The 24375-nt window shown below is 44.2% G+C and overlaps 1 protein-coding gene across 1 annotated transcript in view; it reads left to right on the forward strand.

The window, feature by feature from the left end:
• Nucleotides 1-4495: 4495 nt before the first annotated feature.
• Nucleotides 4496-24375, forward strand: part of CCM2 (CCM2 scaffold protein) — a 104117-nt gene continuing 84237 nt past the window's right edge. Inside the window, exon 1 of the mRNA XM_037837266.1 lies at nucleotides 4496-4630. Coding sequence (XP_037693194.1) covers nucleotides 4604-4630 — 27 coding nt within the window. The 5' untranslated portion in view covers nucleotides 4496-4603. The remainder of the gene's footprint in view (nucleotides 4631-24375) is intronic.

Consider the following 24375-nt stretch of genomic DNA (forward strand, 5'->3'; position numbering starts at 1 on the left):
GGCGTATGTCCTGGTGGCTAGGGAGGCAGGGCAGCTTTAATATTCAAACTTCCCAGGTGTTCCTAGAGATTCAAGGCTGTTGCAAGAGTCTAAGCCTTCATTTCAGCTCTGCCCCCGATTCTCTCTGACGCTGACCCACAAACCACTGGCACTGACGTAGCATCCCTGGGTTTTCCGAGCGTGGCGCCCCTTCTCAGCTGTGATCTTCCAGGACCTCTGCTGAGGGAAGGCTATGCTACGTCACAAGTGCGTGCCATCCCTCAAGGGAAGCCCTGGGTTGTCGGGCCGTGCAGGGGCGCTCTCAGCCTGATGCAAAGATGGCTGAATGGGGCGTCTCCACCCCTCCTCTCTCCTCGCACAGTTCCTCCTTCCCAGCTCAGGGACAACTGGCGCTGCTCTGGGCTGTGGGCACGGCCCTGGGCAGGAGTGTCTCCAGCCCACCGGGGAGCGGCTGCAAGCTGTGGGGCTTCTTTCTCCTTCTGGCTCTCCCCTCCACTCCCCTGGCCTTGAGGGAATCTGCAGTGGGCTATCCTCCATGCCAGACACTGAGAGGCTGGCTCAGACTGCTTCTGCCGTGCTTCACTGCGCGGTTTTCACCGTCGCAAATGCAGCCGCTCCTGGGTCCCCCCCTCCCCCTTTTTTAAAAAGAACCAGTCCGTCTCCAAATGCCAACCCCTGGCTTCCGCACACTGCAGCGTGGCTGTGGGTCTTTCAGCTGGCTTACTCACTCATTTCAGATTGCAGACTCCCGTTTTCACCAAGTGTACGGCCCCTGTGGTTCTAGCAGACCTTGTCCAGCTGGTGCATCGCTGAAACCGGTATTCTGGGTCACCTTCTGGTTTTTATCTAGTATTTTTCACCGAGGTGTTATTTTGCCCTGTCTCACCTAGCTGCCATCTTAGGTTCTCCTCTTAACCTATTGTCTTCTAAGCTAGTAAAGATAAAAAAGGGTAAATTGACCTTAAAATGTAACTTTATGCAAGCAGGCAGGAAGTGAGAGGCTCTTAGTCTCACAAAAAGAGCAAAATGTAATTGTCCAAGTGTTATTCTCGTCCTTCTTGCACCACCCCCCAGATCAGAATGACCTATTCCTGCATCTGTGCTCCCCCTACCCTTAGGAAGGCCTTTGTCTTAAACCCTTATAAAAGGCTTTCTGCCCTTTTTGCATCGTTTGGTCGTCTTCCCTGTGAATGCGATGCCTGCCTGGTCTGAGAGAGCCATCATGATCTCTCCACAACTTCTCACCCTGTAAGTAAGCCCTGAATAAAAGTTCATGTATCAGAAAATGCTCGTTGTCTTATTTGGCCTCTGGACTGGCATGGCCCTCATGGGCTGCGACACAAGGGCACAAGATAAAGTGTATACAATCATTATCAGAGATCAAGGCAGCTGGATTACAGTTCAGAGATTGCAGGTATTTCCCTCTGTCTACTCTAATATACCAGAAAGTAAAAAAGGAATATCTGTAATGATTCAGTAATCATAATCATCCCTTATATCTTTGTTAGTTAAGAAAGTTCAACTGCAGTTATGCTAAGAAGCTGTGGGAGGCTGGCATAAGGACAGACATGTCAGCTGTAGTTGAACTGCTGATTAGGATACAGTGAAGAACTTTCTCCAAAACCACATCTCAAAAGAGTAACTCCTGTATTCTTCCAAGCCAATTCAGATGTATGTCTGAATGCAAAATTAGCATTTTGACCTTGGACCAATAAACAGTGATCACTAAGGAGATATCTTTGTAAGGTTTGGGCTTGCATTGAATAATTCCCAGGAGGGCTAGGGGAAGTGAGGATCAGCTTATTTTTGTAATTGGTATCCTAGGCATTTTCTTCTTTTAAAGAGGCAGGATCCACAAAGCAGGTTGAGGAGGTTATTGGTAAAAGAACAGTAATCACTCAGAAGTGGAGGTTGTCAGCCCACTTTATAGGTGTGGTGTGACCTTGGGAGAGCTATATTTCCTGTTAACATTGCAGCTGGATTCATTGGTATCTATTATGCCCGTCTGATTATTAGCAGGTTGATATGAGCAGAGATGAGGCTAAGGCTTTCTAATTGGTAGGAACAGCCTGAAGAAAGTAAATCCAGGGTTAAGGGAAGGTTTAGTAGTGTTGTTTACTACGTTACAGAGTGGTAAGTGGAAAAAGGCACATTATTTGAAGATTGTGGAAGACCTCAAATATCAGGCTTTTACTCTGAATGGTGGGAGGATAATGGAAACAAAATACACTGCAATATTTGCATCTGTGGATGTGGCTAGCTGAATTATTTCAGCAAGTAGATTGAGAGCTCATTTTCTGCACTCTGGTTTAACTGCCAAAGGGACGGGGACACACCTTTACCTTGGTCGAGTCCACTACTTCATTATTATCTGTATCAGACAGGGTCCGATCAGGAGACAGAGACCACACAGTAGTTTGAATATGAAATGTTTAATATAAGGCATTATTAAGTATAGCACGGGACTAGGATAACAAGGGATTGGCTAGTAAAGAGTAAAGAGAATTCTAAAGAATACAAGAATGTAGACATAAGGACCCGCTACTACCCTGAGAGCTGAGATAAAGCATACAAGGAAGAATCCTCCCCCCCACAGCCCCAGGGCTGAGAACTAGATTTCATTTCAGAGGACATGGCCATGGTTCACTGAATGGCAGAAAAGTTGTTGTGGTCCTGTATTGGCAGAACTTGCTGGAAATCCACCCTCCAGGGCTTGCCAGAAGTTCACATTCTAGGCTGCCAGGAAAACTGTTCATGGGGAAGTATCTTGCCAGAGGCACTCCATAATAAAACTGCCCAAGGGGGTGGGGTGGGGGTGGCAGCAGTGTGTTGGAGGAATCGGAAGCTGGGAAAGCTTCCATGGCTGTAACCAGCTGAGCCCTGTGGAATCCTCCTGCACTGTGGGAGCTGGGCCTTGGGGAAGCCATGTGCTCTGCAGAAGTTGGGTGCTGGAGAATCTTCCTATTCTGCAGAAACCTGTCCAGAAAGCACAAGGGAACCAGGCAGCAGCCTCTTCCTCTTGTAACATGTCTCCCGCTCCTAGGGACAAAGCTTAACATCGTGCCACCTAGCAAAGGAGAAATGCTGAGAGCCTAGCTCAGTTTTCATGGAGCAGGAAATGAAACATGAACATGGAGCTGAGAGATAATAAACCTACAATTGGCACAGTATCAATTACTTTTTAAAAAACCAGTTGAGACAAATACTAGTTTACAGTATAGTTGGGCCACAAAGTTCTTATGGGTAACTTGGTTTAGTGGCAAAATACTGGGCCTGCAAGGGACACCATATTGCAGTGTACTTTTGGGCAAGTCACTTGATTCTCTGGCCTACATCTGGAATTGTACATCTGGCAATTGTACTAGATGACTGACCCTTAAGGGTCTATGATTATAATTCCAGTGGGGCCTGGGGATCCTTGCTATTGCTTTTCTGTTTTCCTCATATGTTTGTCTAGGAAGGATGGCATTAGTCCAGAAGAGAAATCTTAGAAAATGGCTATGGCCTAGTGAACAAAGGAGAGATAATTTTTTTAAAAAGCAGTTTTATTCCCACACCATACAATTCATCCAATGTATAAAACCAGTGGCTCTAGTATAATCCCTGAGTTGTGCTTTCATCACTACTGTCAACTCGAGTACATTTTCATTGCTTCAAAAAGAAAAACCACATACCCCTTATACCACCCCTCTATTATTGACACTTAGTCTCGTTTTAAATGATTAGACAGACTCTAGCAAAGCTATGAGTCTGGAAACACTGTCTTTGGTCAATGAAGGGTACATTTTCAGCACTATCTTTGATCAGTGAAGGGTACATTGTTACTTCTGATGAGACAATATTAAAATATTACTAACTATAGTCCACAGTTTGCATTAGGTCTATTTTTTCCCATATACCATCCTATTATTAACACCTTGTAATAGTGACATACATTTGTTCTAGTCCATGGAAGAATACTCTTACATTTGTACTATTAACCACCTTCACAGTCCACAGGGGAGACAGCTTATAAAAAGAAAGAAAGTGGCATCCGTCGCTGGCTAAGGTCTGTAGCTCGGCCCCGCCCCCTTCCCCACCTCCTGACCCACCAGCCCCTCCCCTGCCAACCGCTCTCCCTCCTGCCGACCCGCCCCTATCCCCGCCCGCCCTTTCCTGCGCGGCTCCGCCCCCACTGCGGGATTGAGCTTGGCCTGTCTGAGCGCGGGGCAGGCTGGGAAGTCGCCCGCCCTAAAGATGGCGGCCGAGTTGAACAGCCGGAGGGGAGTCCCGGGCCGACCGTCGCGCGCGCTCCCGCCCACCCTGCAGGGGCGCAGGGGCGGGCTGAGGGCGGGGGCGGGCGTTCTCCTGGTTCCGACTGGCGCGCGCGGGGTGGGGCGGCCGCTTCCATTCGGGCCCGGAAGAGCGGGGTGGGGGCGCAGACTGTTCCATCGCGGCCGGGGGCTGGGCCTGGCCGGGCCGGGCGGGGTGGGGCGGGCCGAGGGGCGGGGCAGCGGCCATGAGCGCGGCTGCGGCGGCCGCGGGGCCCGGGACGAGCATGTAGCGGTCCTAGTGGCGCGGGGCTCCCGGGGCGGGCCGCGGCGCGGGGCCGCACGTGGGCGTCATGGAGGAGGGCAAGAAGGGGAAGAAGGTAAGGGTCCGCGGGCCCTGAAGGGGCCGGGGCTGCGCGGGAAGGCCCTGGGGGCCCGGGTGGGAGTGGGGAATCTGGCAGGGATTGGCGGGGTCGGAGGCCAGGAGGGAGTTTCTCGGGGCGGGCGGGGAGCCCCGAGACTGAGGGGCAGGGGGTGCTGGAGGGTGCAAGGGGCCTCGAAGGATGGAGTTGGTGGCCGGGGTGCATCAGCCGGGGTCTGGGGCCACCGAGCCAGGGTCAGGAGATGCCGGGGCGCGGCGCGAGGGAAATGGGAGAGCTCACTGCCTGGTTCAGTGTCGGTTGCCAGGGGTCCGAGGGGTAGAGAGGCGCCCGTGGGGACTTGATGGTGGTCTGGTGAGGACAGGAGCGGTCAGAGAAGGTAAGGAGAACCTCTCGGGTTAGGGGCCGAGGGAAGTAGGAGTGTACGGATCAGTTGTGAATAGTAGGGGAAACAGGAGCCGAGAGCGATCGAGGAGTAGGATGCTAGCCCGCTGGAGGGCACTTAGGTGGTCCTGGCAGGTAGGACCCTGGCGAGCTGCTTGCAGGAAGGAGCGACGCCTTTTCTCCCCCTCCGGGCCCCCGCGCCGCGTCTTTCAAGAGCCGAGATTTGGTTAAAAAGCATTTCCTTGGAACACAGTAAACGACTCGCACCCAAACCTCTTCAAATGCCCTTCCTTGCATTGCACCTCCGGGCCGCGATGTCCTCCCACGGGCTGAGCCGGACTGCATCCTCGGCAATGACCCGGGGCCGCGGAGGAAGTGGTCGTCTGATTGAGTGGAGTGAGGGGGTGGTGTGCAGATGGGGCCGAGTTGGGGTCCAGAAAGTTTTAGAGGGTTGGTGTTTTAGAGCCAATTGGGTGTGAGGTTCGTTTAGAGACGTGTGCCGTTTACTTGACTTCATTTTTTGGATACAAAGCAAAAGATGTGCTTCCCTTTGCAGACCCCTCACTTGAGCTTTGTATGTATTACCAGTGAAATGATTTCAGTGACGCTACATTTTGGCAGTTGGATTTAGGACGTAGTTCAACAGGCTCTTTAGTTTATGTAGTTTTAAAAATGTGGCTTTAATTACAGGCCTAGAGTAATTGATAAAGAAATGCAACATTTTAAGGAGTTGGAAAGAAAGAAAGTGGATAAGAGCTACTATTGTCATGGAAAATGAGTTTTAATAAAGTGTATCTTTTTCAAAATAAATGCTTTCTAAAATGCTTAAGTGACTTGCCCGTCATTTTCTTTTTGTTAACTGTGTGTGTGCACTTTCACGCAGGAGTTTAGACCTCTGAGTCTTAACCCTGAGGTTACCACTCAGCATTCTAAAGCACAGATTGTCCTTCAACTGACAGCTAGTCACACCCTTGCTTTAGGAGCTCGCGCATTTCAAAAAGGTGGCATTTGAAGTCAGGCGTAGTTAGAGGATCGTCAGCAGTTTGGGTGATGCTTTTTCTCTCCATTTGCTTTTCTCATTTTGTTAGGGTATGAAAATGCATGTCTAATTTAAGTGCTGTATCAATTCTGATTACCACAAAAGATGTTTTAAGTCTGGACAACAGCCCGAGAGAGTGACTCAGCCTGTGAAGCGCTACACTCCAGGAGGATGCTGAACAGTGTAAAAGGCCATCTCGTGAAAGGGACCAGGCACTAACCCCGTGCCTTTCCTTAGCAGGGACATTTAGGCTTACTTGTGGAAGGTGCTGGGTTGCCAGGGTGGTGCTTTGCTGTCACTGAACTGGCCATTCTGTACAATGCTGGTGCCCGACAGGGTGGGTGGAGGCCACACTGCACGGACAGGTAACAGGTTACCTACCACCCGAATGCCCTTCTCTCATCAGGAGCCTGGCTCATCTGCCTCTCTGAGTCTAGGACACAGAGAAATGGGAAGGATGGAATTGACTGAATTTCTTCTGGAGCCTTCTAAAAGCTTTTGTAAAGACATTACAACATTCAGCAATGTTAAAAGAGACAGGGAAGCAAGACAAGATTCCAGAGCTTTTGGAATAGCAGCGAAAAACAAGTAAGGCTATCAAGAATTTTCAAGTTGAAGGCAATGGAAAAATTTAGGCATAGACAAGGTTAGTGATTAACTGTGTTGTCTCTATTAGAAGAGATAGTGGGTTGTTACATAGAGTTGCCTGAGCCAGGAATTTTGTCTTTTCTCCATCTTCTGGCCACTTGCCTTAGCTCATTTTCACATGGGCAAGCCAGATAGAGAGCTTCGGGGGCACGGATTCATATCTAGGCCAGGACTTAACACACTTTATATATTGGGTTCTGCCATCCTCGAGCTAGAAGGCTTCCTGCTCTGAACAATCCCTCCCCCCGCCATGAATGTGCAGTTACCTCTGACTCAGTGAACTTTGGTGCTTAAATCATTACAAGTTCAAGCTTAACCACCAGAAGTAATGATACACAATTTTACAAAATGCAGTTTGGACATTTACATTTTATTTCCATGCTTCTTTAATCAATGCATATTTAAACCTTTAAAAACATAGCTTGATTGGATTTCTCCAGAGAATTCAGACACTCTTCTTAGCGTTTTGTCAAGCAATCAATACTCGGACTTGTTGTAATGTGGCCCATTTTTCTCTGATGGGACTCAGACTCTCTTTCAGTTCCAGAGATGATGCAAGCTGCCAGAGGGCTCACAGACCAGAGTGGGTTTCATGTAAAATGTCCCATGACAGCCCTGGCCCTTCCCAGACCATCCTGGCCCTCATGATTAGGCCATGATACCTTTGGGGTTCCTTGGTCTGTACTTCATTACACAAACATCTCTGGCACCCTAGTTATGCCTTGTGAACTGTGCTGGGCGATGGAGATGCAGAGAAGAATTGGGGAGCTAGAGGAGCTGTTGGGGAGATGGATAATTTGTAGGTAAGTCTAGAGTGATAAGTATGTTGGCAGAGAAGTCCACTGGCTGCTCAAGGCGAGGGGTCCGGGGTGTGCAAAGGAGCAGTTAGGTGCCCACTCTCCTGCCCTGATGCTCCCATAGCTACTTGTACTTTTTAGACCCAAGTCCTGACTTGGGGGTTTGGAAAATAACAACTGCCTGTTTATGCAACAGACCCATGCCCCATGTGTCTTGACACTATTCTGTCAAGTTGTAATTTCTCTTTGTAAGAGATGTAGGTGTATGTCTTAGTTGGGTTACGTGTTTTTATACTTCAATCAGATGAAGCTCATAGTTTGAACCACACGTGGGAAGGCACAGTTAACACTTAATTGCTGCTTGTGTGTCCAAGCTAACACCAACCAGTGGCCATGATTTCTCCCTGAACAAAGTTAAATATTTTTAAATTCATCTCATTTATTTGCAGTTTTCAATTAAAAAAGGTTATGAGGTCCTTTAGAAAATGTAGGACTGCATATTAAATGATAATTATTATTACTTTTGTTGTGTGTGATACTTGTATTGTTTTTTAAGCCCTTATCTGATAAACACATATATTGGATATTTGTGGGTGAAATAATATGATTTCTGGGATTTACTTTACTCAAACCAGAATTTTAAAAACAGTGTGAGGGATTCGTGAAAGAACACCAGAATATTGATAAATGATAAAGCTGAGTACTTTGGTAATGGGTCTTCATTATATGATTCTTTCAACTTTTGTGTATTTTTGAGAATTTCCATAACAAAAAATGGGGGGAAAAGATCCCTCCTAAGTTAAGGGCGAGGCTTTCTGCTCACATGCCTGCTGGGTATCACAGGGCTAGCAGAGTCCATGAGGGCTTGGTGGCATGGGTTGGACCAGAGCTTTTGAAACTTTTATTTAACTGCATAAGTGATAACATTTTACATTGTGGCACAGGTGTGTGTGTGTATGTGTGTTTGTGTCTGTGCATAAATATTTGCATAACTGAAAAGTTTAATGAAATAGTACTTATGCTTATTAAAGTCAGTGTACTCTGATTTTTTAAATTCTATTTTTTTAATCATTAAAAAATTGCTGGTCATGACCTACTAAATTGATTTTATAACTAAGTTGATTCTATTAACCATCACAAGCCATAATGTGGATTAAGCAAATTGGTTTTGGAACTACTAGGACTTGTTTCATCTTTCCTTGGGGATGGTTGTTGCAGTGATTCATGGATGGCAGCTTGGCACCTTGGGGTGAGGAGAAAGGAAAATCAGAACTGGTGTTTAGCCAAAAAAGAAGCACCTTGCAGACACCATATGTCGGGCATCCAGTAAACAAGTTCAGAATGCCTGGCAAATATGCTACAATCACTCTTTCTGTTTGGAGAGTTGCCATTTACATCGAATTCATATATTTAATTTTTAATATAAGGAACCAACCACTAAAGTCCCTGATCTTCTTCAGTCATATGCTGTAATCCACTGAACATAATTTAGATTCAGAAAGCACATCGGAATCTTAGCTTACTGCTTTCTTAGGGCTTTGAGTAGTGTAAAGGCAAACGTTTCAGTAGCACTGCATTTGAGGCAGCTCCGAAGGTTAGGAAGATCTTCAGCCCTCTGCCCCTGTGAATTCAGGGACAAGGGACTTCTATTCCCAGTTACTTTGGTCTGTACAGTGACTATTGATCTGACAGTTTCTTCATTCCCACAAGCAATAATCCAGCTGTCTCCTGCCTACCACCTCTTTGCATTCCAAGTAAACAGACCCAATGAAGTGTCATACATTTAACTTTTAAGCATTTGAATGAATCATCCTGTTTTTTATTTGCATGCCCATTATTTTCTTAGCACTGAGGTTGCTACCGCATGGGGGTGAGAAGAAGGGGTTAGGGACATTGCATTTTTGTTTGGAAAGTAAGCCACTCATGCATAAAATTAGAGACTAAAAGAGGGCAACCCTGAAATGTACTTTGAAGAGTAAATAGGTTAGAAGAGAGTTGGCATCAGCTAATTTCAGACAGGAGAGCAGCTGTCAGCCAGGTTCAGAGGAGCAGGAAAGGATGTGAGGTCTACAGGACTGCCATGGGATGGCCCATCTGGAGGAGACCTTGGGTACCAGTGTGAGGAGTTTGGGTTTGATCCTAGGTGCAGCCGGCAGGCCACTGGAGGTTTCTGGGCACACATGCACAGGCGTTCGTTCATGCATTCACTTATTCATTTAACAGTTACGGATTAGCTGCCTACCATGTGCCAGGCACAAGATGCCAAGGAAACACACGTGAGCCATTACGAACTCTGGCCTCAAACTTGAAGTGGAGCACAGGGGAACAGAAAAGGACTGAAAGTTATGGCTAGTGCTTTTTAAAGAGTGATTAATACCTTTTTCTTATTATGGAAAATATCAAATGCAAAAGTACAGAAAATGGCATCGTGATCCCCCTGTACCCCAGGTTCAACAATTGTCATGGGCTGCCTTGTGTCATTTGTATTTCGTCCTGGTCTCTCTCCCTGCTCCTGGGTTATTTTGAAGCACAGCCTAGACATGAGTTTGTTGCGTCTGTAAGTAAGAGTGATGATGTTGCGGGCATCCTAGGTGCCATGGTTCCTGCAGCCACCTGCACCTCCTGGTCTGGGCTCACGTGCACGGTACCACCTAGCGAGCATCTTCCTCTAGACTGGAATCATGAGGACCTTTTGTCACTGCTGCCCTAGAAACAGAACTTTAGGTGGCAGAGTGATCACAACTGCACCCTTTTTTTTTTAAACCAGTCAATCTTTCTGGCTAGGGAGAGGCGTATGGAAAGGAAAGCATTTTGAGAACGCTCCATTTTGGCGTTGCAGCTGCTCTCCCGGCAAGTGCAGTCAGTCCAGTGTTGCCAGATGCAAGCTTTGTGCGCTGGGGTGTCCAATGGGAGGCAAAACCCAAAGCCTGTTGCTGGTGTCTATGGCTTCAGGGTTTGCTGTCCACAACCTGTCCGCTGTTTTGCTGTTTTTCCTTATTTATTATTCCTCAGTCTTCAAATGGGCATCTTAGATTTAATCATTACTCAGTTGGGAAGGAGATTAGATTTGGATTTGTCAGTTTAACCACTAAGGTGTTTTTTTTTTTTTTTTTTTTGTATGATTAGTAGGAATAAAAAGGTTTTTCCCCTTAGTTGTTTACCAGTGCCAAAAATGCTTTTTCCCCCTACTCCAAAGTGTACCTGAATAGTAACAGTTTTTTTTTCTTAAATTTGTGATTATATTGAGAATTTAGTCATTTGATCTTAAGTTCTAAATGCACAGACTAAAAATAATACCCTTTAATAAGCATTTTAGGAAGCTTGGGATTTGGGCTTTATTTTGAGGCTTAGGATAGCAAATTGCAATGTATACCTCGTAATTTAGGAAGGTGGAAAGAATAGTTGGATTTTGAAAGTGTGAGGAAAATGATCAGCTTAAACCTGTTGTATTACTGTTCTTAAGGAAAATCTAGTATGATGTATCACAAGGAGATGAAGATACCATTTCACTTATATCGCTACTCATAACTTTGAGAAGAAAAAGAAAACTTTATTCAAGTCTTTATTATTCATTCCATAGTTAAAATCCAATGTTAGTGTTTTCGAGAAATCTGATTTGCTTCTTGTATGTCATTACCCATTAGCTCTCCAGTCAGGTGTGGTTTATTATATTGAAGTTTTCCTTTGTTTACCTGGTGGAGAGACATTTTATTGGTGAAATGCCTTGGACAGATCTGTATGTCAGTTATGTTATACTACATGTTGACTTCCTGTCATGTGTCAGAGCACGTTCCAGGTTTGATTATGTCTGATTGTTTTATCGCTGCTATGAGATGTTTCACTGTAAATAGCTTTTATATGTTATGTTCTTAGATATACAGGCACACCTCAGAGATACTGTGGGTTTGGTTTCAGACTACTGCAATAAAGTGAATATCACAATAAAGCGAGTCACATGAACTTTTTGGTTTCCCAGTGCATATATAAGTTATGTTTACATTCTCCTGTAGTCTTTTAAGTATAGTAGCAGTATGTCTAAAAAAACAATGTACATACATTAATTAAAAAATGCTTTATTGCTAAAAAATGCTAAGCATCATCTGAGCCTTCAGTGATTTTTTTTTCTGGTGGAAGGTCTTGCCTTGATGTCAGTGGCTGCTGGCTGATCAGGGCGGTGGTTGCTGAAGGGTGGGGTGGCTGTGGCAATTTCTTAAAATAAGACAACAATGAAGATTGCTGCATCAATTGGCTCTTCCTTTCATGAAAGATTTCTCTGTAGCATGCAGTGCTGTTTGATAACATTTTACCTACCGGAGAACATTCCTTCGAAATTGTAATCAGTCCTCTCAAACCCTGCTGATGTTTTATCAACTAAGTTTATGTAATATTCTAAATCCTTTGTTGTCATTTCAACAATGTTCGCAGCATCTTGCCCAGGATAGAGACCATCTCAAGAAACCACTTTATTTGCTTATCCATAAGAGGCAACTCCTTATCCCTTGTAGTTTTATAATGAGATTGCAGCAATTCAGTCACACCTCCAGGCTCCATTTCTAATTCTAGTTATCTTGCTCTTTCTACCACATCTGCAGTTACTTCCTCCACTGAAGTCTTGAACCCCTCAAAATCATCCTTGAGGGCTGGAATCAACTTCTTCCACACTCCTATTAATGTTGATACTTTGTCCTCCTCCTATAAATCACAAATGTTCTTAATGGCATTTAGAACAGTGAATCCTTTCTAGAAGTTTTTTAATTTACTTTGCCCATATTCATCAGAGGAGTCACTGTCTATGGCAGCTATTGCCTTACAGAATGTAGTTTTAAAATAATAAGACTTGAAAGTGAAAATGACCCCTTGATCCATGGGCTGCAGAATGGATATTGTGTTTGTAGGCATTCATCTCGTTGTACATCTCCATCAGATCTCCTGGGTGACCAGGTGCTTTGTCAATGAGCAGTAATATTTTGAAAGAAATCTTGTTTCTGAGCAGTAGTTCTCAGCAGTGGGCTTTAATACAGTAAACCATGTTGTAAACAGATGTGCTGTCATCCAGGCTTTGTTGTTCTATTTATAGATACCAGGCAGAGTAGATTTAGCTTAATTCTTAAGGGACCTAGGGTTTTTGGAATGGTAAAGGAGTATTGGCTTCCACTGAAGTCACCAGCTGCGTTAGCCCCTTAAGAGAGTCATCCTGTCCTATAGAGCTTTGAAGCCAGGCATTGACTTCTCCTCTCTAGCTATGAATGTACTAGATGACATCTTCTTCCAAAATAAGGCTGTTCCGTCTACATTGACAATGTGTTTTTAGTGTAGCCACCTTCATCAGTTATCTTAGCTGGGTCTTCTGGTTAACTTGCTGCAGCTTCTGCATCAGAACTTGCTGCTTCACCTTGTGCTCTGGTGTTATGGAGATGGCTTCTTTCCCTAAACCTCATGAACCAACCTCTGCTAGCTTCAGACTTTTCTGTGGCATCCTCACCTCTCTCAGCCTTCATAGAATTGAAGAGAATTAGGGCCTTGCTCTGGATTAGACTTCGGTTTATAGGAATGTTGTGTCTGGTTTGATCTGTCTGGACCACTCAAACTTTCTCTATGTCAGCAATAAGGATGTTTTGCCTTCTTATCATTGGTGTGTTCGCTGGAGTACCACTTTTAATTTCCTTCAAGAAGTTTTCCTTTGCATTCACAATTTAGCATATTGTTTGGTGCAAGAAGCCCAGCCTTTGGCCCATCCTGGCTTTTGATAAGCCTTCCTCACCAGGCTTAGTCATTTCTAGATCTTGATTTAAAGTGAAAGACATGTGACACTTCCATTCACCTGAACACTTAGAGGCCATTGTAGGGTTAGTAATTGGCCTAATTTCAAAATCTTTGTGTCTCAGGGAATAGGGAGGCCTGAGAAGGAGAAAGATGGGGTGGGGGAGGGGGCAGGGACCAGCCGGTCAGTGGAGCAGTCAGAATAGACACAGCATTTATTTGATTCGGTTTGCCGTCTTATATAGGCATGGTTCATGGTGCTCAAAACAATTACAGTAGTAACAACAGAGATCGCTGATCACAGATGGCCATAACAGATATAAAAATACGAAAAAGTGTGAAATATTTTGAGAATCACCAAAATGTGACACAGAGACACAAAGTGACCACACGCTGTTGGAAAAATGGCACCAGTAAACTTACTTGGTGCAGGGTTGCCACAAACCTTTAATTTGTTAAAAAAAAAAAAAAAAAGTAGCATCTGCAAAGCTCAATAAAGCGAAGCGCAATAAAATGAGGTATGCCTGTACATAATAACCAAAGCAGACCTGCCCATTCCTCAGCTAGTGTCAGTCACATGTAAGGCTCCTTCCAGTTAAGTCACCAGCTGTGTTAGCCGCTTAACAAGAGAGTCATCCTTTCCTATAAAGCTTTGAAGCCAGCTATTGTAAGTTGCCAGCACCTGTCACCTTGAAAGAAGAGTATACAGCTATATCTATGATTTCTTCAACGAATTCCCAGCATTTTACAGTGACTACTCGTATACCCCACCACCTACATTTTACCTTTAACCTTTGCTATACTTGTTTTATCCCCATCTCTCCATCCCTTCATCCATCCATCAATCCATCTTGTTTTTCTAATGCCTTTCAAAGTAAGTTGCAGATGTCAGTTCACTTTGATCTAAACACTTACACATAGCATGCATATCCTTAACTAGTTCCTTAGAAACTCCCTCTGTTCTGATATTTTTCTACCAAAGATTCATTTTGTCTGTTCTATAACTTCATATAAATGGAGGCATATAATATATATGCCTTTGTGTAAGGATTCCTTTACTCAGCATGATGTTTTTGAGACCTGTTATTGGACATTTGGATTCTTCCCAATTTTGGATTATTATGGAAAAGCTCTGAATGTTTGTGAACAAGCCATTGCGTGGACATATATTTTCATTTCTCTTGGGTAAATGCCTAAGACTGGAATTGCTGAGTTATATGGTAACTATACGTTTAACTCTCTAGGACATTGCCAAACTGTACCTTACTGAATTTATGTCTACTTGTTCTATCAGTTATTGAGAGAGGGGGTGTTAAAATTTCCAGTTATATTTTTGGATTTGTTTGTTTCTCCCTTTTGTTCTGCTAGTTTTGGCTTCATGTATTTTTGAAGCTCTTTTGCTAGGTATTGTATTAGCCAGGGTTCTCCAGGGAAATAGAACCAATAGGTTCTATGTCTATTTATGTATATATATTTACATATCTATATTATGTATATATATATTTACATATGTCTGTATGTAAATATTATGAACTTTATTCTAGGAATTGGCTTATGTGACTGTGGGGATGGGCAATTCCCAATTCCATAGGGCAGGCTGCAAGCTGGGACTCCAGTGAAGTTTTCGATGAATTCCCCAGGAGAAGCTGCCTGGCTGAAGAAGAGATGGAAATTCTCCCTTCTGACTACTGAAATCATCAGTTTTCCCTGTAAGGCCTTCAACTGATTGGATGGGACTTCTCTCATTGCTGAAGGCATCTTCCTTGTTGATTATAGATGCAATCAGCCATAGATGCAATCAAATAAATAACAATTTAAATATATGAAATACCCTCACAGTCACAATCAGGCAAGTGCTTCCTTGACCAAATAACTGGACACTATCACCTGGGCAAGTTGACGTGTGAAATAACCATCACAACTACCACCTGTCAACTTGGCAGCTATACACAACTCCTTAAATCATACTTAATCTCTCAATAAAACCAATAACACGCAAACTTTCACCTAACATAATTCAGCTGTCCTGCGTACAATTGGAAATGCATTAACCCTTTCCCTAGAAGAGGATGCATGTCCTTGCATAATACTGAGTCTTAAACTTCATATCCTATAGCCGAAGTATTATGTCATGAAGTTATTATAACTTATGTTATATGATAAGGAGATAAGATGGGGAAAAAAATAAGGATATTTGCTTTATGTATGTTCCGGTTTACTAATGCTGCCATTATGCAAATATCAGAATTGGATTGGTTTTTATAAAGGGGGTTTATTTAGTTACAAATGTATAGTCCTAAGACTATAAAAGTGTCCAAACTAAGGCATTAACAAGAGATACCTTCACTGAAGAACGGCCGATGGCGTCCAGAACACCTCTGTTAGCTTGGAAGGCACATGACTGAAGTCTGCTGGTCCTTTGCTCCCAGGTTGTGTTTCAAAAAAGCTTTCTCCAAAATGTGTCTGAGCTTCTGTCTACCTCTCCAAGTGCCTCCAAGCTACCGATTCCATGTTCCCTTTACCCTCAGCAAGATCTCAGCTGGCCATGGTTCTTAGCCTGGTGGGGTGTCCCAAACCTTCATTCCTGAAGTTTCTGGGCTGTTGGTAGTCCTGCCTGAATTGGTTGTTGCAGTTTGCCATTGACTTTAATCACGGGGCCTGCGCTAGGGGATCTCCTGTGTTCCAGGAAAACTCTTCTTTATCTCCATTGTGTAGTAGCATCCTATTTCCCCTTGATAGGACCAGTTGCACCGGCCAGTATAGTACTCCCTTCCTTGCCTTTTGATTCAGAGGCATGAGGAGCCCAAAGTAGCAGAGCGACAGTCTTAACTTACAGTTCAGTGGAATCGTTGTGTCTTCTGCTGGGAGCACTCCTTTTGGATCTAAGGCCTATAGACCAGCAGAGCTTAAGGTTGCAGGGACAGGAGGCAAACATTTTTCTAGTGCATCACTAGGAGTGATAGTGAGTGGTGCTACTCCCGTTTCCACCCCTTGATTCCTGGACCCATGAATCCTGGCTATAGGAGAAACAGCATCATAGAGTGGACACTGATTTAGAACATATACAGCCTCCTAGAGAACATTGACCAATCCCTGCAGGGTATTGCCATCCAGTTGGCACTGTAATTGAGTCTTCAAAAGGCCATTCCACCATTCTATCAAGCCAGCTGCTTCAGGGTGATGAGGAACATGGTAAGACCAGAGAATTCCTTGAGTATGTATCCATTATTGCCCTTCATTTGCTGTGAATTGGGTTCCCTGATAGCAATGCTGTGTGGAATACCATGACAGTGGATAAGGCATTCTGTAAGTCCATGGATGGTAGTTTTGGCAGAAGCATTGCACGCAGGGAAGGCAAATCCCCATCCAGAGAATGTGTCTATTTCAGTAAGAACAAAATGCTGCCCCTTCCATGGTGGAAGTGGTCCAGTGTAATCAACCTGCCACCAGGTAGCAGGCTGATCACCTTGGGGAATGGTGCCATATTGGGGGCTGAGTGTGGGTCTCTGCTACTGGCAGATCGGGCACTCAGCAGTGGCTGTGGCCAGGTCAGTCTTGGTGAGTAGAAGTCCATGTTGCTGAGTCCATGCATAACCTCCATCCCTACCGCCATGACCACTTTGTTCATGAGCCCATTGGGCAATGACAGGAGTGGCTGGGGAAAGAGGCTGTCTGGTGTCCACAGAACAGGTCATCTTATCCACTTGATTATTAAAATCCTCCTTTGCCAAAGTTACCCTCTGGTGAGCATTCACATGGGACAAAAATATCTTTATGTTTTTTACCTAGTCAGAAAGGTCTATCCATATACCTCTCCCCCAGACCTTCTTATTAACAATTTTCCAATTACGTTCTCTCAAAATCCCTGACCATCCAGCTGAACCATTGGCAGCAGCCCATGAATCAGAATACAGACACTCCTCCGGCCATTTCTCCTTCCAAGCGAAATGAACAACAACCAGGTTCACTGCTTGACATTCTGCCCACTGGGAGGATTTCCCTTCACCACTGGATGTCCGAGAAAGGGGTTGTAGTGCTGCAGCTCTCCACTTTCAGGTAGTACCTGTATCATCTAAACCAGGCCCGAGTTTTCTCTTTCTCATTCAGCTGATCACAGGGAACTCCCCAAGAGGCTATAGCTGTGGACTGGGAAAGAGAAGGTAATGTGGCAGGAATGGGGGCCATGGGCCTTTGGGCCACTTCCTCATGTAACTTATTTGTGCCTTCAGGACCTGCTCAACCCCTATCTCGTAGATAATATTTCCATTTTACGATGGAGTGCTGCATTACACGCCCAACTTTATGGCTTGGCTGGTCAGAAAATACCCAGCTCATGATAGGCAACTCAGGTTTCATGGTGACTTGATGGCCCATGGTTAAGCCTTTGGTCTCTACTAAGGCCGGGTAGCAGGCCAAAAGCTGTTTCTTAAAAGGAGAGTAGTTACCTGCAGGGCTTTGCTCCAAAATCCTAAGGGTCTACACTGTGATTCTCCTATAAGAGCCTGCCAAAGGCTCCAAACAGCATGTCTATTTGCCACTGAAACTTCCAGCACCATTAGATCTGCTGGATCTTATGGCTTAAGTGGCAGAGCAACTTGCACAGCAGCTGGGACCTGTTGCAGAGCCTCTTCCTGTTCCTGTCCCTACTCAAAACTAGCAGCTTTTCTGGTCACTTGGTAAATGGCCCAGGTAGCAAATAGGAATATGTTGCCTCCAAAATCCAAAGAAGCCAACTAGGCATTGTATCTTTTTTGATTGTAGGAGGGGCCAGATGCAACAGCTTATCCTTCACCTTAGAAGGTCTATCTCAACATGCCCCACACCCCAGGATGCCTAGAAATTTCACTGAGGTGGAAGGCCCCTGAATTTTTGTTGGATTTATCTCCACCTTCTGACTCGCAAACACCTTACCTATAAGTCTAGAGTAGTTGCTGCTTCTTGTTCATTAGGTTCAGTCAGTATAATGTCAGTATAATGGACCAGTGTGATGCCTTGTGGAGGGGAAAGGCCATTAGGGTCCCTGCAGACTAGATTATGACACAGGGCTGGAGAGTTGGTATACCCCTTAGGTGGACAGTGAAGGTGTTTTGCTGGCCTTGCCAGCTGAAAGCAAGCTGTTTCTGGCATAGGCCAAATTGGAGAGTAGAATGGGGATGTGGTGGGAATCACCACCCCTGCATCCTTCCAGTCCTCACTGGTGGCACTAATCTCTGCAATCCCTCCAGAAATGCAGCATTTCTTTGGATTTACTAATTTGCTAGGTAGAAGAAGTTTTAGTGGCTTCCACTTGGCATTTTCTACTATAATAGCTCTTACTCCACCAGCCTGGAAACCAATGTGGGGATTCTGCTAGTGGCTGAGTCTGTCTTTTCCAATTATGCATTCTAGAACTGAGGAATAACCACAGAATAGGTTTGGGGATCCACTGGAGATGTGAGATGGACCCAAGCTAAAACTCCATTGATCACCTGACTTTCATTAAGTCAGATACTAGTGGGCCACAGTTATGTTTTGGCTCTCCTGGAATTAGTATCAGTTCTAAGCCAATGCCCAGTAATCCCTGATCATTTCCTTTTCCCAGTGTATAGTCACCCTGGTAAAAGGCCATAGGTCCCTTTGGGGAAGCCTGGGAGGAAGAATGACAGTACAAATATTTGGCATTGTAGCAGAGTCCTTCCCCGGGGGGAACTGGCCTTCTCTTCACTCAGGGGGTTCTGGGTCTAAACTGTCTCCAGTCTGGCAATTGACTGAGGGACTGTGACACTTTTTCTGATTCAAGTTAGACTTTTGTTCACTTGACCTAGAACTCATCTGCTTATATAGATCAAGAATCTAGTCTACTGCCAATCAGTTTTACTTCTAGATACCATATGCTTTACTAGCTAACACCGTAGATCTCTGTGAGTGACCACAGAGCTCTTCAGGGAAGCTAGAGCTAGTCTCACAAATTTATTCCTCACAGCCCTGGTGAAAGGTGTGTTCTCTGGCATTCCTGGGGCTGCTGAGCAGGTCTTACATGATAAATCCATTTTAACATTCCAATCTCTAAACTTTGGATCCCCTCATCTACCTTATACCAGGCCAGTTCTGGCATTTTCACCTCTGGCAATGTAGGCTACCTTTTGGTCCATGCTTCAGCCAACTTCCTGAACAAACTGCTAGAGCCCTTTCTAATCCCTTGAGCTACAATATCAAATCCAGAATGTCTGCTTAGTGGGCCCATATCATTAAATTCATCCTGATCCAACTTTATGTTCCTTCACTGTTATCCCACACCCTTAATATCCATCCCCACACATATTCCCATGATTTCTGTCTAAATTGGAAAACTCAAGCAGTTTCTTTGGAGTGTAGTGTACCTCCTTATGTTTCACACTTTGTACTTCATCTTTTAGGGCCTGTTGGGACTTCAGTCTAATTACAGGTCTGGAAGGAAAGAGGGGATAGTTGGGGGTGGGTCATGAGAAGAAATAGCAGTGTCTTGGAAACCAACTACCTTAGGGCATTCCATTACAGTTTCATCTTGTGAAACAGGGTTAATCTCTTCAGAGGGAGATATGAAGCCTGTTTCTTCAGGGGAGACAGTTACAGTTTACCAGTCACAGCAGGATTAATATCTTTAGGGGCAGGTCGGGTGGCTTATTCCTCAGGGCAGATGTTTACAGGTTTATCTGGTAAAGTCTCAGCAGACTCTAGGGTTTCAGTGTCTCCACTGCCATCATTATCAACCCATATGTCCCCATTCCAGTTTTAGGACCCCATTCCTTTCCAATCAATGCCCTCACTCTAACAGCAGACACCCTGCAAAGTTGGGAGTTCAATTTACATTGTAATTCAGCCACTTGCACAATGAAACTCTGGAGCTGGTTTTCAAATACCTCAAGTCTATGGCTATAAGAAATAAGAGGTCCTTTCAGGGCACACGTAGAAACTTTCACATTCTTCATATGATGCTTGAGCTGTGAATTTTTTTTTAATTAAATTCAGTTTTATTGAAATATATTCACATACCATACAGTCATCCATGGTGTCCAGTCATCTGTTCACAGCACTATCATACAGTTGTACCTTCCTCACCCCAATCCATTTTGAACATTTTCTTTACACCATAAAGAATAAAAACAAGAATAAAAAACAAAAGTAAAAAAGAACACCCAAATTATCCCTCCATCCCACCCTATTTTTCATTGAGTTTTTGTCCGCATTTTTCTACTCATCCATCCATACACTAGATAAAGTGAGTGTGTTCCACAAAGTTTTCACAATCACACTGTCATTGAGCTGCGAATTTGAAGCCTTGAGCTCATCTCTTTCTTTTATAATTGTATCCAACCAATATTGCTATATTTTTAACTCTACAAGTTAAAGATGTCAAGTACACTGTCACCCAGAGCCTTGCCTCTAATACGCATGTGCATAGCAGTATCCAGTGATGACATTTTGCATATCTCCATTGCTAATTCATGCCATGCACTATTGGTGCCATCTTGATCATTGGAAATAAAGTTATTAGTGTCTTTTAATCTAGCCAAATTGGGGAACCAATTCCCAAAACCCTGGAACCCCCTGAGAGCTCTCATCCTTTAGATTCTGTTTCTCAAGAACCCCACTCCTGGTACCAAAATCTGCATTAGTCAGGGTTCTCCAGGGAAGTAGAATTGACCTAATAATGTCCTGTATAGCTGTTTCTCTCTTTCCAGTACAAGGTCCAGTGTAGAGTCAAGTATCACATTTAGTTGTTGTATAGTAAGGAATTTGTCTTCAAGGAGAAGTCTGGCTCCTGGGGTAGGGGTGGGAAGTTAAACTCTAAACCTTTGGCGTTTCCCTGGTGAGAGGAATTTCATGTTACTTATGGTGCACCCCCACACCTGGTAGCTTATGCTAAGGAGACGGCTCAGGGTAGGGCTGGTTCCCCCAGGAAGCCCAGCCATTTGATTAGAAGGCCTCCAGGGAGGGCAGGATGGGATGGAGACTGAGTCCAACCACGTGGATTTTGATTCGCTCAGTCGCACCTTTACAATGGAACCCCAATACAAACTCTGTACCCTGAAGCTTGAGAGTACTCATCAGTGTGCTGGGAGGGCACCATATTCTGACCCCATCGAGAGAGGACATCAGAAGCTCTGTGTTTGATGACCCTCCCTGGCCTCACCCTATGCATCTCTTCTTTTGGCTCCTTGTTTGCGTTCTTTTCTGTATAATGAAACTGTAATTCTAGGTATAGCATTTTCCTGAGTCCTGCGAGTTGTTCGAACCTGAGAGCATGGTGGGAACCATCGAATTTGTAGCCACTTGGCCAGAAGTGTGGGTGGCCTGGGAACCCCAAACTTGTGGCTGGTGTCTGAATGGAGAACAGTGTTAGGAGGCTGGCCCTTAAACTCTGAAGTCTGGCATAACTCTGGGTAGGTAGTAGCAGAACTGCATTGCAGCAGTCAAGACTTTTTAGCTTCTTTTAATGTGGAACCTTCTGCAGCCTTTCTTTGTCTTTTGGACATTGACATTTTGAAGAATACAGCCCCCCCCCCCCCGTTTTTTTTTAAATTTCAAGTTCCAATTGTTCATTTGCTGGTGTATGCATGGGAAAGAAATTGGCTTTTGTCTGTTAACCTTATATCCTGTGACTCTGCTATACTTGCTTATAATTCCAGGAGTTTTTTTGTTGGTTGTTTGGGATTTTCTACATAGACAGTCGTGTTAGCTGTGAACAAAGATAGCATAATTTCTCCTTCCATATCTGTATGCCTTATGATTACTTCTCTTGACTTACTGCACTAGCTGGGACTTGTAGTGCAAAGTTGAATAGGAGTGATGAGAGAGAACATCCTTGCCTTATTCCCTGCTTTGTCAGAGGTCCCCAGGACGACTCCCAAGCTCAGTGATTTCCTAGAAGGACCCCCAGGACTCGGAACCTGTTATACTCACATTTATGATTTATTATAGCAAAAGGATATGGATTAAAATCAACAATCCCAACATTCCCTTTACATCTAGTTGTCAGCTCCTGACATTCATCTTTAAGCAAGAGACCTTTCTTTTCTCCTATATCTTATCTTATCTTTTATCTTATCTATCTATATATCTATCTATCATCTGTGCAAACTCAAAAATTCCCATTTTTTTTGAATGTTTATAATTCATTATTGAATTTAATTATTTTGGTCCAAAATTGGCCCAGATTTGGCCGTTGGTATCCCCTTCAGAATGGGTCCTGTGTCCTTGTGACATCCCATGATTTTCTAGACCACGTCCTTACTTTTGGCATAACAGACGTTGCGGGTCTGTGTTGTATCCACTGTGCCCCAGCCCTGGAATCAGCCACTTCCCCGAGGAGTCCTGGCTCCTCTTTAGTAATGGCGTTAAAGACCAAGTTCTGGTCTTTATAGCACATACCACTTGCAACTGTTTCCCCCCTCCCACAAACACACTTACTGTAAGCATCTTTTACTACCAGTAGATATATATTTGAAATATTCTTGATGCATTTAGTATCAAAGGAATACACATGAATAGATGTATCATAATATACAACCAATCCTCTATTGTTTCATAATTAGTTTAATATTACAGGGCAGTGTAACAATAAACATCTCTATAGTCACTTTCTGTTCACTATCCTTATTTTGTCCTTAGGTCAAATTCCCAGAAGTAGAATTGTTGAAATTATATTGTCCTGTTTTCCTAAGACTTTGTATAAATGCAATTGAATGCTTCTTTCTAGAAAGGAGTCCACAATGAACAAATCAGTTATTAGAAAGGAAACTGTAAGCCCTTCTTGGTTAATGTTGACATTTCAATGAACTCCAGCTCTGACTGCTAATTGTCCTCTAGAATCTGTTCCCCTTCTTTTATAGTAAGGGAAGTTTTTAGCTGAGCAGAGCGGTCCATTGTGGCCATCTGACTAACCTCTGTTCAGTGGGGTAGGAGCACAAGTGGATCGTTCCCTTGGAGAGAAGGGGCAGGCCCCGTCCTCCTTCCTGCTGATTGGAATGTGATATTTGAAATGCTGTGGGAGCTGTGTATCAAGGAGGGCTACAAGAAAGAAGGAACGTGGGTCTCTGAGGATTGTGGAGCTGCTTTGTCATCCCTGTTTCGCTCACCCAGGCTTGAGCGAGAAGCTGATTTCTATATTCTTTCAGCCTCTATTATTTTGGATTTCTTTCAGTATCCAAAATGCCTTTGTTTGAGAAATGCTCTCTGTTGTAAAAGGTAATCTCCCAGATCTCATTCGGATGAGACAGTTTGCTGCAGATGTTCCCAGTCAGTGCTCATTCTTCCGTGTGGTGGTTCAGGATCCAGAGTCCTTCCACCTCATGGCCCTGCTCTCCTAGGACTTCAGAATTCCCAGCTTTCAGCCTGTCAGGAAACCCAGGCGGCCAGGACCTACTTCCCAGCAACAACTCTGCTATGGAAGGAGGATCGTGATTCTGGTGGACAGTTAGTTAGCCATCCTTGCCTCACTATATACCATAACGGGTCACTAACTGATACCTACCTTGAATGATCACTTTCTCAATACCAGGCATCTGATTTTAAAAAGCAAGCAAAAACTGTACACTGCTAGAATGGTGAAAATTAAACAGCCTGACAATACCAGTGTTGACAAGGAATTCTCATGCTTTGCTGGGGTGAGACTGTACAATGGTACAACCACTTGGGAAAATGGTTTGGCCATTCATTCTATTTAACATTGACCTTATTCTGACCCTGGGTATTCAACCAAGAGAAAGGAAGACATATTTCCATACGAAGACTTGTTCATGAATGTTCTTAGCAACTTTATTTATAAAAGCCCCAAAGTGGAAGCAAAGCAAGTGTCCATCAGCAGGTGAACAGATAAACAAATTGTGGTGTGGCACATTCATACAGCTGAATACTACTCAGCAATTAAAAGGAATGAGCTGCTCCAAAACACACTAAGCAAAAGAAGCCAGACACGAAATGCTGCATACTGTAAGATTTCACTTACCTGATGTTCTGGGAAAGACAAAAAGATAGGTACAGAAATCAGATCAGTGGTTGCCAGTCCTGGGGAGTGGGGGGGAAAAGAATCAATTACACAGTTATGCAGGGGTATGAGGGAATCTTTTAGGATGATGGAAATATTCTATATCTTAATT

This window comes from Choloepus didactylus, chromosome 5, assembly GCF_015220235.1.
Source record: "Choloepus didactylus isolate mChoDid1 chromosome 5, mChoDid1.pri, whole genome shotgun sequence".
Classification (NCBI taxonomy): Eukaryota; Metazoa; Chordata; class Mammalia; order Pilosa; family Megalonychidae; genus Choloepus; species Choloepus didactylus.